This window comes from Sceloporus occidentalis, unplaced genomic scaffold (genome assembly GCF_023333645.1).
Source record: "Sceloporus occidentalis isolate IW3139 unplaced genomic scaffold, rSceOcc1.0.p SCAF_2, whole genome shotgun sequence".
Classification (NCBI taxonomy): Eukaryota; Metazoa; Chordata; class Lepidosauria; order Squamata; family Phrynosomatidae; genus Sceloporus; species Sceloporus occidentalis.
The window spans coordinates 90,550,309-90,568,594 of record NW_028316982.1 but is presented as its reverse complement, the minus strand read 5'-3'; the positions used below and the strand labels follow the sequence as shown (position 1 = coordinate 90,568,594).

The 18,286-nt window shown below is 37.9% G+C and overlaps 1 protein-coding gene across 6 annotated transcripts in view; it reads left to right on the top strand.

The window, feature by feature from the left end:
* LOC149318670 (insulin-degrading enzyme) overlaps positions 1-18,286 on the top strand; it is a 90,017-nt gene that overhangs the window by 31,790 nt on the left and 39,941 nt on the right. For all 6 annotated transcript variants that reach the window (XM_089510249.1, XM_089510246.1, XM_089510245.1 and 3 more), the window contains 7 exons: positions 2,801-2,923; positions 5,299-5,411; positions 5,682-5,844; positions 8,098-8,190; positions 9,179-9,270; positions 11,076-11,156; positions 13,875-13,978. In XM_089510249.1, the coding sequence (XP_089366375.1) occupies positions 2,801-2,923; positions 5,299-5,411; positions 5,682-5,844; positions 8,098-8,190; positions 9,179-9,270; positions 11,076-11,156; positions 13,875-13,978 (769 nt within the window). The remainder of the gene's footprint in view (positions 1-2,800; positions 2,924-5,298; positions 5,412-5,681; positions 5,845-8,097; positions 8,191-9,178; positions 9,271-11,075; positions 11,157-13,874; positions 13,979-18,286) is intronic.

Genomic DNA, 18,286 nt, shown 5'->3' with positions numbered 1-18,286 from the left:
TAGGGATAATACTGCATTTGCATAGCAGGTGAAAAGGTGAAAGTAGATGTCATCTTGCATCATGGTGAAATTAAATTTTATAGCTCTGAATGATGTCTCACAGTGATATTTAAAAGTCTGAGCAAGAAAAGTCAGCCTCAGGAAGTTCACAGAAGAACAATAATCTCCTTGCATTATCATCTGAAACTACAAAACAAAGCAGTAATTGTGAGGATGTGAAGGTTCTGGAAGAATAATAGTGGTTTCTTTCCATATTTTTCTCCCACTGTAAGTAATTACTCACAATATAGTTAGTACCAGTGGTGACAGTTGATTTAATTCAGGCATGTAGGAGTAGGATTACAAATAATTACTGCAGCCCAGCAAGACCACTAAAACTTGTATTAACACCTGAAGTATTTTTCCTCCACCTTTTTTCACTATAGAAGTGGGTCCCCTACTGAATTAATTTTGCTATAGCAAGAATCCGGGCAAAAAACACTCAGGTGTATTTTTAAACTATGAACATAAGTACAAAAGATTATATAAATATTAAGTAGATAATGATTAGCCTCTGTTAAACTAGAGATTAACTGGTTAATTGTCAGTTTCTGTCTTGCATATTACATGGATAGTTCTTTTTTGTTACATAACTTTAGTTTTTAAAAAGAGTTGAGCTTGGCCTTTTAAAAAACATAGCAGTTCCAATTCCCTGCACTTAATATGATAAGGTGTTATATAGTGGTTTGAAGTGGAAATGTTTGGAGACCTGTCAAGTTGTGTATTCTCTACAAAAACTGTGCATTCTCAGCTATTGAATAAAACTGTTTTCTTATTTATTTGTAATGATTTTTCTTGCTTATGTTTCTCTGTGCTTATTGCTACTGCTTGTAAAATGAGTTGATTATTTTATACATCCTTGTTTTTATTTTAAGGACATTGTTTTCACTTCATTTACTTTATGGTTCTTTGCCTCAAGCTTCCTTTCAGTACTATGTTCTGTCAGCTCAGAATGCTGCATCTTAGCTTCACTTTATATAGCAGTAGTGGTTGAGTCAGCATGCTGGAAACAGAAATTCCAAACTTCAATTTATTTTTTACAGCTACAGAAAACAAAGGATTGTCAGCAATAGTTGAGACAAGACTCAGACACTGATCCAACCTATTTCAAACTTTAACAAATGAAATACCATAAAAGTAGTTTTAACTGCCTGAATGTTGTTGTTGCTGCTGCTGCTGTTGCTGTGTACCTTCAAGTCATTTCTGATGTATGGCAATATTAGGGTGACCCTATCATGGAGTTTTCAGAGGGAATTTACCATTGCCATCCTCTGAGGTTGAGAAAGTGTGCCTTGCCCAAGGTGATGTTTAAAACTTCAGAGCTCTGAATAAGGTTATATCTAAAATTATGTCCTGATCTAGAGATAATGTTCCCAGCCAGTATCATACTACGTTCCAATAACTTCCTCCACCATTCATATGGTTAGCTACACACCTTGGCTTTAAACAATATCTTATCACCATACCCACAAGTTATTCATTTCTGTTGCTATATACACACACCATCAGCTCATTCACAGGTATAAATGTCTGTCCCTAGGTACTTTACTCCAAGTATCTGATGAAGAAGATTTAGACTATGAGTGTTTATGTTACTAACTTCTTTCCCTCAGTTAGTCTTAAAGGCACTACAAGTTCTTTATGTATACTGATCCAACAGATGAGTTTCCTGGCAAGTTTACTTAAGTGTTTCACATTTAAGGGAGCACAGTATTCCCATAGAATCTGAACTAGGAAACTGGTGTGTTTTGAAGGAGCCAGCCCAGCAAAGCATGCATTGGTCCTTGCTGAGAGCACTGAAATCATTTCCCTAGTTTACTCAGTATGAGAAAACTGTTTTAACATACCAGAGGATCTTCTAAGAAGGACATGCCAAGCAGATTGCTCATTTGTGCTCTTAATAATGAATAAAGTGTGACTAAATTTTGCCACCATTGGTAATTAGACAGGTAATGTTGAAACCAATGTTTCTCTGCCTTCCCCTAGATTCCATTCCTGCAAAATCTAGTCTGCTTTTTATGTATGTATGTGTTTGTGTTGTGTGTCTTCAAGCAGTTTCTGACTTATGGTGACCCCAAGGCAACCTTGTCAGGGGGTTTTCTTGGCAAGAGTTGTTCAGAGAAGGTTTGCTATTGCCTTCCCCTGAGGCTTAGAGCATGTAACTTGCCCAAGGTCACCCAGCAGGTTTCATGGCTGAGCTAGGAATTAAACCCTGGTCTCCGGAGTCTTAGTCCAACACTCAAACCACTGTGTGACACTGGCCTGCTTGTATGTTTCCTCAATATGCCTTTGAGCTATGAAGCCATTAACTGCCAATGAGGAAGTTATAGTGGCCAATGTTCATAGTTGATAAGCGCAGTCTGAATTATAGCTGTGTTTTTATTCTGCATAATGTTATATTTTGAAGCCCGGCATAGAACTATGCAAGTAAACACTTTTTTGTGTTATTTCTTGAGGATGACTGTTATACCCAATTCAAGATTTCACACTGAATTCTAGGCTACTTGATCTTACCGAGGTTGTGAAAGCTGCAAATAGGAGAAACATCTATCAGCCAAGAGTAACATCATGTCTTTAAAAAACAGAATGCCCATTTGTCATAATCTATATAGCCATGTTTCTAGTCCCCATGCTTTGACTTGGCTGAGAAATGTGTACACTAGTCTTGCTTGTCATTATAAGAATTAACAGCTTTTGTGAAATTGATTTTGGATTCATGACTGTTTTGTGACACATCCTTTATTTTACTTTTATATGGCAGGAAACAAATTCACTTTGGAAACTAGACCAACACAAGACGGAATAGATGTAAGGCAAGAGCTGCTGAAGTTTCATTCAACTTATTATTCATCAAATTTAATGGCTGTCTGTGTTCTAGGTCGAGGTGAGAATGACAAATTTATGGAGGTTTATTTAATCAATATTTTAAAAAATGAAACTATGTTTGAATTCATTATGTCGGGAATTAATTGAAAGTAAATTATATTGTCACATACTGAAATATAAGTTTTAAGCCACATGTTGAAGAAACGTCTTACACATAGCAGTAGAATTTCATCTGATGAAAATATTAGAACTAGGATCTGAATGAGTACAAGAAGCATTCTGCTTGTTCAAGGGGGCTTTCAGACGTCTTCTATTGGCACCTTCAGTGCCACTCAAAAAGCCCCTCTGCCCAAGTTCAACAAATTTATCTGGAGTGACCATATAAGAAGTTGCTACAGAATGAAAAAGTTGGTAATTGTCTCTCTTCCCATCTGTCAAATGTAAAAATACTTTATATATACAAGCATGGATCTGTCAAATTAGCAATCTGTAAGCTGCTCTGAGAGCCTTTGTAGGTAAAGAGCAGTATATAAATACATTAAATTAAATAAATAAATAACATGTGCTTAGTGTTCTCTGGATCCGTCAAAATATTTTGACTGGGTATATATATTTTGTGATTTTGAACTTATCTTGATAAATAAGTTTACTGAGTTTTCTATTTTCTTCAGTAGTGTAGCATGACTGTGGTTTTATATGTTGATTCTAATAAAACAATTTCTGTTGTCTTATTGGAACTTAGCTTTCTGTGCATGAATAAACTTGATGCTGAACAAAGTGTGATTTATATTTTAAAAATCCACTTTGCTTACATACAGTTCTAGTGCCTTTTATTTTTTAGTATCGATTAGCATAATTTCTAGGATAAAAATTATTCCTACATTTGAAAAATGGCAGCAATCCTCCATTAATTATTCGATAGATATTGGTTTGGATAGATTTCAGGATTTCAAACAGCAAAGGTGACTGCAGTCATATTGTAGTGTTTTTTCTTTATGGATGTGAGATAACCACAGAAACTATCGCCCGATACAGACGGGCAGAAAGGAGCGATGAGATGCTGCCCCTTTCTGCCCCACATGGAGGCTGCAGCAACCAAATGCTGCAGCCTCCAGGAGCTCTACAAAGAACCTGCTCCCGACTGGTTCTTTTTAGGGCACACGCACAGCGCCATTCGCACCCCTCCTGCGCGTTGATGACAACCGTGCGGCGTTATCATGGCGGCCTCCTGTGTAGATGGGGGTGCGCCATTATGGCGTGGTAGGGCTTGGGAGCGTGCGGTTGCTCCGCACTCTTGAGCTCTAATTTTGGCCCCAGGACGGCGCTTGTTGCCCGTTTGTATTGGACCTATATTTCTTTGCTTTTTTGTATGCAGATTCATTCATCTTTCTTTACATGGCCCATTTTTAGGATTCACCGGGCCAAAACACTCTGCAGAAATAATCCAGTTTTGAGATTGCTTGAACTGCCCTGGCTCAGTGCTAGGGAAACCTGGGAATTATAGTATATTGTGGCACCAGACCTCTCAGACAGAGAAGGCTAAAAGTCTCACAAAACTACAGCTCCTAGAATTCCTTAGCATTGAGCCAGGGCAGTTAAAGTGGTCTCAAACTGGATTACATCTGCAGCCTGTTTTGACCCACTGTTGCAAATTTTAGGTGAGGGCTGTCAGAGCCAGGGATAGGATTGGAGGAGGAATTCAGATGTGGGTAAGAAGGAGACAGGAATATACAGTCTCCTCACAAACCCTGAAATATAGGTTTATAAACCAGGTTTGATGCTTGCACTTGTGAATTGATAAGATGCTTTTAATATTCTTTAACATCAGGGCTCTATATAGACTGAAGGTTTGTGTTGAAAGTGAAAGATTTTGTCTCTGAAATTGGGCATTATGAAAATATCATATCTTAAACAAAGTATTGTTTTAGCCCCTGTAAATGTTTACTGATATTGAAAATGTACAATGTAAATATGTGGATACTAGAACATAGTTGGGCATGTCTTTCATGAGTAACAGATCCCTAGTACTCTTCAATCTCCATATGCTCTCTGCCTCTCCACTCTACACCCAATATTCCAGATGTCTTAGGAGCATATGTATTGTAGGCAGAATACACTATGCAGAGTAAAAAGTACAGAGTAGTTTAATTTAAGCATAGACATTTTATTTTTGAAATGTGTGTAAAACAACATTAACTTTCAGGTATGTGGCTTTTTTAAAGGCCTGTTCAATGGGCTTTCTTTAATAGGAGAAATAAAAAACAAAAAACAGATGCATCTGAGGAAGTAAACTTAAAATAAACTCTATGAAAGCTCATGCTGCCAACTTCTTTCTTTAGTTAGTCTCAAAGGTGCTACAAGTTCTCTCTACATACTAAAAAAACCCAGAAAGTATTGTGACTATAAGGAATTTCATTTTAATTTGTTATATAGAATCTCTAGATGAGCTAACCAGTTTGGTAGTGAAGCTATTCTCTGAAGTAGAGAACAAAAATGTTCCATTACCAGAATTCCCTGAACATCCTTTCCAAGAAGAACATCTCCGGGTAGGTTTGAAACTTTATGGTAACTCTTAATTTGGAAGTGAAGACTTAATAATGCAACCTGACATTAAGTGTAATCATTCATTTCCTGAAACTTCAGTAATTATTTTGATAGGAAATGCTCTTGAGTAATATATTATGTTATGGTCTATGCATGACATACAGTAATTATATGTGTTCTGTATTGTTTGTGGTGTATGTGGGAGAACAGATACTCCCCTGTAAAGACAAATTGTTGGTTTAGTTTTAAATCAGTTTTTTTTTATTTCACAGCAACTGTACAAAGTGGTACCTATTAAAGACATTAGAAATCTTTATGTCACATTTCCAATACCAGATCTCCAGAAGTACTATAAATCTAACCCTGGCCATTATCTTGGTCATCTTATTGGGCATGAAGGGCCAGGAAGTCTTTTATCAGAACTGAAAGCTAAAGGTAAGACTTGCAGTGAGTTGATACTGAAGCATAAAATATATTTTGAAGCTTTGGCACAAATACTTCTGGAGCCTACTCCCTAAAAGGTAGAATGAAGGACTCTTCCATGCCAGCCTGCCCATACCATGAGATGGAATTGACAATTTTGATGGGTTTAAGGTACAATGTTCTGTGCCTTGGTCTCTCTGACTCCCAAAATGCCAATAAATGGGACTGAGGGACCCCAGGCCGGAAGTGGTCAGAAATCTGTGTCTGGTTTTGAAAAACAAATTCCAATACACTGCCCTATTTGAAATGTGAATCACTGTTCTTGGAGTGTTCCAGGAAAAGCAATTCACTTTTCTTTTGCCCAGAAAAGGGGCTGCTTGAAAGAGTGGGAGGGGGTGTTACAGGTTGCAAAACCAGCCTTGTGGGGAGTGCATGTATGTCTGAGGCCACATTTTGTCCAATCTTGCCATAGGATCTTCTACAGAGGATGTGGATGTTTTTAGAAGGGTTAGGTGAAAAGGAAGCGAGCCCAGAGCAGAAGTGGACTATCAGAAGAAGAGAGTCTGAAGGGTTAGTCAAGGGAAAGCCTACGAGAGATAGAGTTCATAAATGGATAAAGGAAGAGTATCACCAAATTCAGGAAAGGAGGGACTTGGTGATAAAACTGAATGAGAGAAGGAGAGCTTCCATCAAACAGACTAAGAGCTGGAGTGAGAGAAAGAGCCCTGGGTTTGAGCTCAGTTGGAAAGTGGCACCATTTAAGAGTTGTAGTGAGAGAAAAGAGCCCTGGGGTTGGAAAGTGGCACCACTTAGAGAGGCAGAATCTAACCATGTCTCTTGGTAGGTAGCCATGTAGAAAGCTCTTCAGGAGGCTCAAAAGTAGGGTTTCAGGACATAAGACCATAAGGCAAGGAAAATAATGTGGAAAGTGTCCCAAAAACTAAGGGCCAGAACAGACCGGGAAGAGGGGGTAACTTGAAGCCACCCCCACTGAAGATGCTTTGGGGCTGCGGCAAACACGCCGCAGCCCCAGTCCACCTTAAACCCAGCCCAAATAGGAAAAGGTCTGCTCCTATTTGAGCCAGGAAAGAGCCAGCTTTCCCAACCGTGCCCCATTCCCAGCATGGCTTCAAGATGTTCTGGTGGTGTGCAGCTTCTAAACGTCGGCTTCTGGGCATCATCACAGTGTGTAGCTTGTAAATGCCTTGCTCCCAAGATGCCCAGAAGGTGTCTTTAACAGGACATCTGTTCTGGCCCTAAGTAATTGAGGAATTTGGATCTGTAAAGCCACCACCTGGCTATTGGAATAATGGGGTGAAATAATTACCATATCCAAACTGTGTCACCTTGTGCAATAAGGCAATGAAGAGCATGTCTGTACTACACAGTTATGACAGTTTGATATCACTTTAATTGCCATATTCCATTCTGTGGAATCCTGAGATATGCAGATTTTCCCTTTGCAGACATATGAAGACATACATACACACCATTCTAAGTATCCTGTCATGGTACAATTGCACCTCTCCCAAGGAGGGGCAAAGTTTTCGCCTGAAATTGTATTACTGGCGCTTTGCTTCTTTCTTGTTATTTCCATTCTTTTACTGCTTCAGTGGATTATCTCCTCCACTTTAAAAGATGTGTTAAGCAAATATTTATATGTATCCCTTTAAAGTAGATGATGAAATCAGGCTGGAACTCTCCCTACACTATAGGATGACTAAACTGAGGCTGTCGTACTTTGGCCATATAAGGAGAGCTCATTAGAAAAAATGATAATGTTTGACAAGGTGAGGGCAACAGGAAAAGAGGAAGACCACACCACAGATGGGGGACTTAATCAGGGAGATCACTGTTCTGGATTTGCGGGACCTGAGCAAGGCTGTTGAGGATAGGGTGACTTGGCTATCTTTTATACACGGGGATCACCATGGGTTGAAAACTACTCAAAAGCAGTTAGCAACACAAGACCAAAATGAAATGGAGAACAGAAGCTACCTATAAAAGAAGTATCATCTGAACTGAAGTTGTAAATCTGTAGTATTCCCTGTGTTTAAACCTGTTGTTTAACATTTATATTTAATTGCTGTGTGCATGTATTCTCAGTCTGTAAATTCCATCTGTTTCCTTCATAACATTATTTGATAGTTGTAGACCAAAGCCACACACATTTGTTCTGTTTGTGTGTACACAAGTATCAAATGTGAGAAAATAAATGTCAGGTATTGTGCCTAAATTTTCAATATACTTTACTTAATTCCACAGGCTGGGTAAATACATTGGTTGGAGGTCAAAAAGAAGGTGCTAGAGGCTTCATGTTTTTCATCATTAATGTCGACCTTACTGAAGAAGGACTTTGTAAGTGAATCCCTTCTTGCATTCTTTTGTTTTGTTGTTTAAAGCCCCTGAATATAAATGAGATACTCAGAAAAGCCTTTTTATTTGTCTAGAATGAGTAATACTTTGTAGAAAATCCATATCAAACTTGCTAAAAATCCATACTGTGCTGGAGATGAATAAATAATTTTCAGAGAAATTTACTCTTACAGTCTTGCTTTGGCAATGGATTTATTTTAAAAAGTGCTCTTTGGATGTACTTGAGCAGGTGGCCCAATTGGTGGCTGTCCTGTATGTTTGATAAATATTCTCCTTTTTCTAAATCTTGCTAGCATTCACCCACAATAGTTCCTGGAATATTAATTCTGCTGAACTAGCAGAAAACTAGTTGCAAAATACCCCCTCTTTTCGAATTAGCAGTGCTGCATGCACTCTGAAGGTCATAAGTAATTGATCTGCAACCTGCCATCTCTGAGATTCTTAGTATATTGAAGGCATAAGTTTGTGTGGCTTGCTTCTTACACTGTGATTTTGTTCTGCCATTTGCTTATGGATTTACCTGATGTATATGCACACATTTTTTCAAAAATACTCAATACCTTTAGTTTGGTATTAATTTATACTAGTTTAGTCTGTACCAAAATAATGAGTTGCTTGTTTGAGATATAAGGGCCAAACTAGATGGGATGCAGAAGATGTTTTTCTCACATCTGACAATAATATCAGCTACATAAAGTGTTATTTAGATTAGTGTTTTTCAGGCTAAATGATGTGGTAGACTGATTCCTCAGTTAGGAAAAAACAAAAGAGTAAAGGTGAAATATTCTCTTTCAAAACATCACTTTCCCAGTTTCCAAGGCAGTTGCATAGGAATGCTCATTCATTGTTTTTATTTTCCATGGAAGAAATACTACTGCCAGATCAATTGTATTATTTCAGTTTTGACCCTAAGGCTTGTATTTCCCTAAGAAATTGTTTATGCATACAATGTGTCTTTCTTTTATTGAAGTACACGTGGAAGATATTATTTTACACATGTTTCAATATATACAAAAACTACGTACAGAAGGACCTCAGGAATGGGTTTTTCAAGAATGCAAGGTAAGACTTTTTACACAAATATTGGCTATTCTATTTGCATTCAAAACAAAACAATATATTTAAAAACAAGGTATTGTGGTAAACATATCACTTTTATAGGTACAGAAATTGAATCTTCTCTTATTCAACTTATTTTAAGAAAAAAAATACATATAATGCTTTTTAAAATGTTTATCAACACAGACATGCGAACCTATAAACACAACTCAAATTCTATAGTGTACAATAATTTACAACTTTCTAACTTAAAATTCTGTGGTCTGTAACATTTATGATAAATTTAATCAGCAATGTACCAGTAATTTTTAAGTAGGAAAGTTTCTAGGTTTCCCCCTTGTTATTTCAGCCTTGCTCATTATTGTCTTAACTTTATTCATTAATATTTCTCCTGTCACGTGCTGCCAACTCTACCTCATTCTGTTCATCATCATAGATTCTAAGGTCTGATAAACTTGAGACACAGAGGCATTACCTCTTGGCAATATCAATTGTAGCAGCTTGCATAGAGAATGGGAGGATGGCTAGGTATAGGTCTATACTCTTGCATTTCTGCCTTTCATCTACCATATGCAGGAGAGAATTCCATTCTAGTAGATTCCAAGCCAACACAGAGAAGTAGCTGATATATGTGGTCACTCATTATGAATGTAACATGTGAATTATGGCTGTTGTTATATGTTAATGAATTAATACATTAAAGAGTTTTGCTTAGCAGCTCAAGAAGAACTGTTATAATTCCTTAAAACTAATATTACAGTTGGCCTGCCACTTTTGCAAGTTTAACATTTGCAGATTTGATTATTCACAAGTTTGTCCACAAGCACGGTCAGAAAGGGTATGTGTGTGCTTGTCCTCCTCCCTCCCAGGCTTTCCTTCTCAAGGAAAAAAGCCCAGGAGGGAGGGAGCAGTGAGGAAGGACATGCACACGCTCCTCTCACCTTCGTCCATGCTTTGGCCAGCTTACCTCAGCCAGGCAAAGCGGGGGGGGGGGGGGAATCATGCATGCATGGCCCACCTGCCTTCCCCCATACTTTGGCTAGTTGTAGAAGCTTCCCTCAGCCAACCAAAGCACAGTGAAAGGTGTGGGCGGGGCGTGCACATGCACTCCTCTTCCTCCCATGTTTAGCTGGTTGAGGGAAGCTTCCCTGAGCTGAGCAAAGCGTGGGGGAAGGAGGGAGGGGATGTGCACATGTTTTTCCACTTTCGCAGGGGTCTTGCCCTAACCCCTGCAAATGTGGAAGGCAGATCGTAGTCTCATTGTAGTTGTGACAGCCTTGATGATTAGGCTTGAAACTGGTTCAGAAGGTTATATCTACTTATCTATTTCTATTTTGAGTGGTCAGTAACTTGCAACTCCTCCCCTTTGGTTACCCATCATTATGTTTAGTTAAATATGTTTCTTGTATACCCCATTTTTGATCCTGTTGAATGCAACCAATCGCATGTTTTGTTTACTCTGCTCTGTAAATACAGTGTGCCAGCATCATACACTTATGCTTAAAGTCGCACAACAGAACTGGCAATGGCGCACACACTGCACCGCACCATGTGCACGAGTCCCATTGTTTTCAATGGGGCTTGAACATATGCGGTATTTGCCTTACACAGCGTGTGTGTGTCCAGAATGGATCCCCACGTAAGGCAAGGGCACATTGTACTTGGTAATAACATAATTGTGACTTTTTACAAATTCCTATTACGTTCTTATTCTGAAATTGATGTCTTAAGAGCCATTCTCTAAAACTACAAATCTGATGAATTTATAGGATAGGCAAGACTGTAATGAAGTTGTATTTTCTTTTTAGGATCTAAATGCTGTAGCCTTCAGGTTTAAAGATAAGGAGAGACCCCGAGGTTATACATCAAAACTTGCAGGGATGCTGCATGTAAGTGATAAGGTTTTATTTTGAGCTATTTATGAGATTTAGTATATGATCTCAAACTGCATTTAATAGTGTGTTATTTCTTCATTCATGATATTTTAAACTTTTATTTTATTTATAATTTTTATATATTTAACTTTTCATTAATGTTATTGTTAATGTGTGCCTTCAAGTTTTTTCCGACTTACAGTGACCCTAAGGTGAACCTGTCATAGGGTTTTCTTGGCAAGATTCATTCAGAGGAGGTTTTTCATGGTGCATTGTTGCCGTGATGTGTGGTCGCCGCAGCAACGATCCACAGAAGAAAGGGGTGGTGTCTTGCTGCCCCTTTCTGCCCGTCTGTATTCCCCCAAAGTTGAAATCCTCCCATTCCATTTATTCCCTTTTAAGATTTTGTAGACTCTGGCGGGGGGGGGGGGGGGGCGGGGAGGAGATATGGTTTCTCCTATAATAGAGGTTTTCCAGAAGAAAATTGTTCCACAATTATTGCCTAGTGCAGAGATTTGGGGATATGATAATGTTTGCCCTTTAGAAACTGTGCAGAATGCTTTCTTGAAATCCCTGCTGGCTGCCCCTCAAAATATGTCTGCTTCCTCTTTAAGAGCTGAAACAGGGCTAATCTCTCATCAGTGTGTCTATGGCTCTAACCTTATATTGGCTGAACCAACTAGCATGAATAACACCTAGGTTCCTAAAAAATGCTTCCTAGAAGAATTACAATCTTGTTCCCAAAACTCTTGGACAAATTCAGTCCAAATGATACTCCATCAGTATGGGATAAATGTTGAATACCTTCCAAATTATTCCACCAACACAGTCAAACAATTATTTAAATAAAAAATTCAGCTTTCCTCCAAATGGGCGGGACCTATGTACACTTTCCCAAACAACATATTCTGTATGGTAACCACTGTATACAACATATTTTGGAATAGAACAATATTTTTTAACCTGACCCTGTCCCCACCTAAAAAAGTGTTTACAGCCCTATGCTTTTACTATATGCCATCCACCTACTTGAAGGGAAAATATAACAATACTCCTGTGCACCAAAGACTTACGATTTGTGAGTCAGGGAAAGTAGGACATTCACCACTATCTTTTGCAAAGCTCTCTCTTTATGGTCCCTAGATAAATGTTTCTTAATTATATTCTCCACTCCCTTTCCAGTCAACCTTCCCTTGAACAGATCTGTATCCTATTGGTAGGCAACAATACATATATCAACACCACCATTTAACCATTGCCCTGCTGGCGCAATGGTTAAATGTTGGTACTGCAGCCACTCACTCACAGCCATAAGGTTGTGAGTTTGATTCCAGCCAGGGTTCCAGGGTCAACTCAGCCTGGCATCCTTCCAATGTCACTAAAATGGGTACCCAACTTGTTGGGGGCAATTAGCTTACACATTGTAAGAACTTAGAGACTGCTTAGTTCAGTATGAAGCAGTATGGAAATGTAGCTGCTATTACTATTGCTATGGTTGCAAAATTTTCATTGGCTGCAAGTAAGTTAAGATCTAGATCAAAATCATTTTTAAGAATTATATGGAAATGATAAAGATATATGGTACCCGATCCAGGGGCTTTTAATTTACATTAAAGATATTTTATTTTTTCACATTTGTATATATTTTATATTGCTTGTTCCCTGTATTCTATTTTAAATTTATTATTGTTATTATAGTTTATTTGTATTTTACCTTTGTTATATTGAATTGTGATAGCTTATAGTTCATAGCAATAAATAAACATGCAATTATTGAGTTTCCCTGTATCAAATTTAACTGGGGCCTGATTCTGAAAACATCTTCTTACTCAGCCACACTTTCAATATATTTTGTATTATCTTTTAATGTCTTCACTTTGGGAATTAGTATCTGAACATCCAGAGGTGGGGTGGCCAGCCCTCATGATGTTAATGAACATCTAGAACATTTAGAACTTGTGATTCTCCAGATTTAAAACAGTACTACTGCCAACATCTCTCATCACTGGCCATATTGACAGAGACTGATTGAAAACTGTAATCCTACAATGTCTGAAGGACCCTAGGTTTTCTAGGCCTGGTTTGGGAAAGCTTAATTATGTATTTGCTTATTAAAGTCGCATGTAGAGATAACAAAAGCTCCCACAAATTTATAAATTGGCCTTGGGCATAGACTTGCTCCTCTGTCCCTCTTCTTTTTCTAGATTGAATTCATAAATATTCAGGTCTTTTCTATAATAATAATAATAATAATAATAGTAATATTTATTTATATTTTTCCACCTCTCCCAGGTGAATCGAGGTGGGATTACAGCCAATAAAATGCATACAAAACATATCAATAAAATACAGTACAATAGTAATTACATTAAAACTTACACTATCATCACTATCTTTGGATAGTGTGGCTAATACATTTAAGAATCCTGTAAGAGATGCTGAAACCTGGTTTCTTGAGATACCTCTCTGTTATGTTTACTGAATGTTGTTGGTTTCTGCACTGCAAAAATATCCTCCAGGGGTCAGCATTTACTTCTTTTTATGTTCTATGTTTATTTTAGTACATTTAAATGATGGCCTTTGTTCTGAACCATTTATAGCATACCAAAATGACAGTGATTCTTTCCATGCAACCTTAGTGATTGGAGCCTTACCTATTTTAATACAGTGCAGAAAATCAGTGATTTTTAAAAATGCTTTTAGACTAAAAGTATAACATTTCATCTATTTTAGTATTATCCCATTGAAGAAGTTCTTGCTGCTGAATATTTACTTGAAGAATTTAGGCCTGACTTAATAGAAATGGTATTGGATAAACTGAGACCTGAAAATGTCCGGTAAGTTATATTGCCATAGCTAAAAAGTACACAGGTGAAAAGTATAGTGACTGAGATGAAAGTGTATGCAGTTTAATACTGTTAGTAGATCAAAATTACTATTTACAAAATAAAAAAGGCTATCAGACATACTCAGAGCTGTTTCAATTAACTATATAAATGTATCTATTATTTTCAAAGAAAAATGCTTAGCACCCTGTGCCTGCGGGAAAAAGAGGGAGGAAAAGTTAATGGTATTTGCTTTTCTCATATTTGGATGGGGGAGGGGGGGACACTTTTTTTTGGGGGGGTAGACTGTCTGGCCCTCTCCCTCGCTCCCTTCATTGCCCTTAGTTTTTGGAATATATACAGTATATTCCCCCCTCCCCCTGGTGGGTCTTTCTTCCATTCTTCTGATGGTTGCCATCTCCCATCTCAGACAGCTCCCTAGGGAAAAAACGTCAAAACGAGAAGTAGTTGTCTAGTCACTTCTGGTTCTGGTTTTTCCCTTACCTTAAAAACTTATTTTTATGGGTCACTTCTGGAGCTGGAATGGTCGGTGGTGCTGGAGTGAAATTGACTCCTATCACTCTCAAAAGTTGTCAACCCTCCTTTAGTCATTCAGTTATGATTTGATTGAATTAGCATTCAGATTTGAGGTACTTTATCAAGGTTACCTCAGTTCCTTTCCATCCACTGCACTGGCTACATAGGAGGAAATCTGTCTGAGCAAGTGTCTTTTTCTCTTTGGTAGTGCTATTATTTTTAGATGAAGATAGAAGATAATCATAACATTTTTTCTGCTTAACTTGAAATCAAAAACAAGATAAACTTAGGATAGGTAGAGGAGCTTGATGTGTCCTTCACATTCTAGATTGTCAACTCCTTAGTATCACATTGGAATTTCAGATCATACGAGTATACAATTCATATTACTGAAGTTATGATGCTTTAGGCTGTCACCTTGGATCTCCTAGCTATAGAGATCAGGTACCAGAGCTTAACATGATCCAAAGTCCTCCTGTCCCTCTTTGAAAAATGCCTCCAGCTACAGGACTCATTCAGCTTCATTTAACTTCTAACCTACATTTGATTTTGACCATACTCCCAGTTTTGAGAGTTATATCAGCACCAGTTCCATTGATGCATTTTATACCTGCATATTAAGGTGCACCCTCACCCAGTCTGCACCACCATAGACTTTGTTACTAATCCCATTTGGTTGATAAGTAGTACCATCTTTGCTCCCAAATGGCATCTTGTCAATCCGAACAATTTAGCCGGGAATCCCACAGGCTTTCACTGATGGTGATGAATCAGATTCTGCCTCTGCCTCCTACAGTCCATTGATACCTTCACTAGGCCCTACAGTTGGTGATCAACCTCCACTTTCTCCTTTTGGTAATGTACATTTTTACATAGAACAAGTGATGAGTTTGGCTGATGTCTTAGAATTACAACACAACCAACTTCCAATCCAGTCTCCAAGTGGGCTGAGTTACAAAGCAGATCTCTAGATGTAATCACCTTGTTACCTTCCCTATGGAAGTCCACTTAATTCTCATGATAAATACCCTCTTTCATTCTGCATCATCATTAACAATGTAGAGCTTTTATAGAGTGCAAGAAGAAAATTGCACTGTATTATTGAGACACCCACAACCCAATTCAGTTATAGTGGCGGCTACACAATCAGAATCTACCAGCTTTTTGTGGGTTTTTCGGTTTATGTGGCCATGTTCTGGAAGAGTTTATTCCTGACATTTTATTCCAGCAGACAATGATCACCAATTAGAAGACACTAATCCTCTTTTGCATATCCTCCCACTCTGAGACCCAGCCATCAGCAACAGAACAATACACAGATTAACATGGGATTCACTCCTCCTTACCCAGGATCACACAGTATATATATATACCCACTCTCTTCCAGGTCAGTATTCTCTGAAGATGTCAGCCACAGATGCTGGCGAAACGTCAGGAATAAACTCTTCTAGAACATGACCACATAGTCTGAAAAACCCACGAAAAACTATAGATGCCGGCCATGAAAGCCTTCGACTTCACAGAATCTACCAGATCTGCACTTTCCAATCTAGCTGACAAGGGAGTGCTGTAAAATCAATGCTATAGGATGGAAGACTTTTCCACAGTTTATCTGTTGGTTCAGATGGTAATTCCCAAGTATGCATGGGACTTAATAGTTTTCCTCCATGTTCCTTTTAATGTTCCCATCAAGCTGTTGATGTCAAGAGATCCCCAGTATTCTACATTTCTAGAAGTAAACATTTTCTTTTTTCATGAAGCTGTTAATCACATATGCTGGAACTAAGAAAGGCAGAACATGCCAAGTTGTGAACAGGATTGATTTCTCTTACCATTTGGCCCATCATCTCACAGAAATCTGAAAGGTGCAATATAAATAAACATTGATGATGATGATGCTAATTCCAAAAATAAATGCAGGAAACAATATTCTGTTGTGTAATGTTTCCTAGCTGGGGGAATAATGCACACCTCTAAGGCTTCTGAGAGTCTGTGCTTGTTCTCTACTCTCCCTCCAGCATGCATATATCAGTGAAAATGCTTTGCAGCATTTTCTTCATTTGGAGCAAATGTTTTGATTTGATATGACTCCTCTATGTACATGCTTCTGTCAGAAGATAACATCTATATACAGCAGTGGTAGCATGCACAGGTAGAGGGGAAACAGAATGGATGAAAGGAATTTAATTAAAAGTGTGAAATAACCACTTCTGTGTCTACTGCCACAGAATTCTGCAGTTTTTGCTGCAAAGGACTAACATGTCTAGTCCTGTGGAAGCATTAATGACTGGTCTGTTAAACAGAGAAGGCCTAAGGGAGTAAAAGCAAATACAAAGTGAACTCTGAAAAATGCCACTGAAGACTCTTTTAAAATAGTTTTGACTGTTTTTAGTATCTTCTTCCCATTGGAAGCTTATGTAATACGGGTACATTCAAGCTTCTCCTGAAGTTGCTTTTCAAATCTTTAAAGAAGATGGTGGGTGAGAAAGAAAGATGCTGGATTTTGTAAAACGTGATTTTGTGATTCTGTTTTCTGCAACTTTGTGACATTAAATTTCCAATTGATTCTTAAAATCACATTTTAGTCATCAGTATTGGGTGACTTCATTTGACAGAACAAGCAACTCTAGCTTGTCATGAATGAGCAGCACTCTGTGGCACATGGCTGTTTTTCTCACTTGCAATAAGAGCCATTAAGAAAACCATTCAGCTTTGCTCCATGGTTGGCTTATTGTGTAATCTAGCAGTGGATGCTTTCTCTTCTTTGACTAATTGCCTCCCTGTGAAACAGAGAAAGAAGCCAAGAACAAACTTTGGAATCTTTCTCTGATCTGGAATACAACAAAGACAGGAAGCTGCCTGCTTCCAGATGACATGATGAACTAATTGTGGAACAAATGCTGTGATCCCACTGCAAGGAAAAGCAGCAAGTGGCATGCACAAGCATACTCCATGTACATGACAAAGTAGGATTCCAGTGTCTTTTTGTGTCATGCAAAGATATCCACTGGCTGCATTCTTAAAAAGAATTTGCTTTACACAAAGACAGCACTGGACTTTAAAATGACCACTTACATTGAACCGAACCCAAGAAGGAAATCCGCAACACAATTCAAAGTTGTGAGATGAATTGTTTTATTTTACTTTATTGTTGAGAAGTCTTGTACATAGTTGTTTATTCATAATATTTTTAAGGAATTTGCTTAGCAAGGAGTTCCTGTTGATTTCTTCAGTGAAAAGGAGAAATAATAATTTGAAACAGCAAGAGCAAATACCATTTCTACTAGCAATAATGTTAGTTTTGCATCTTGGAAACAACTGATAGTTATTTTGAAGAATATAGGACATTTGGATCCACTGAGCACCTATCAATTTGAACATTTAGTACAAACAAAACAATGAATAGGGCTGAATAAGAGACAGAAGCAACTAGTAATTATTTATTTTAAACTTGTTATGGGCTGCTAAATAATATCTCAAGATGGAAGTGTCAGTGTTATAAATGAAGCATGCCATATAGCCTTTCCTTCACATTATGTATGAGTACAAGGCACAGTACAATAGTGTAAGGGACGCTTTATTTTCCTTTGCAATTAGTTTCTATGGTAACAATTCTGTCATTGGTACTGAGAAACACTGCTTACCTAAGTGTTTCTTGTGTGCACTCCCACAGAATCATGGCTTCAGCAAAAAAAAAAAAAAAAAAAAACCAAGTCAATTATGTACACAACAGCTGAAAGTCTATACTTCTAATATGAACCATGGTGTAAGAACAATGATAAT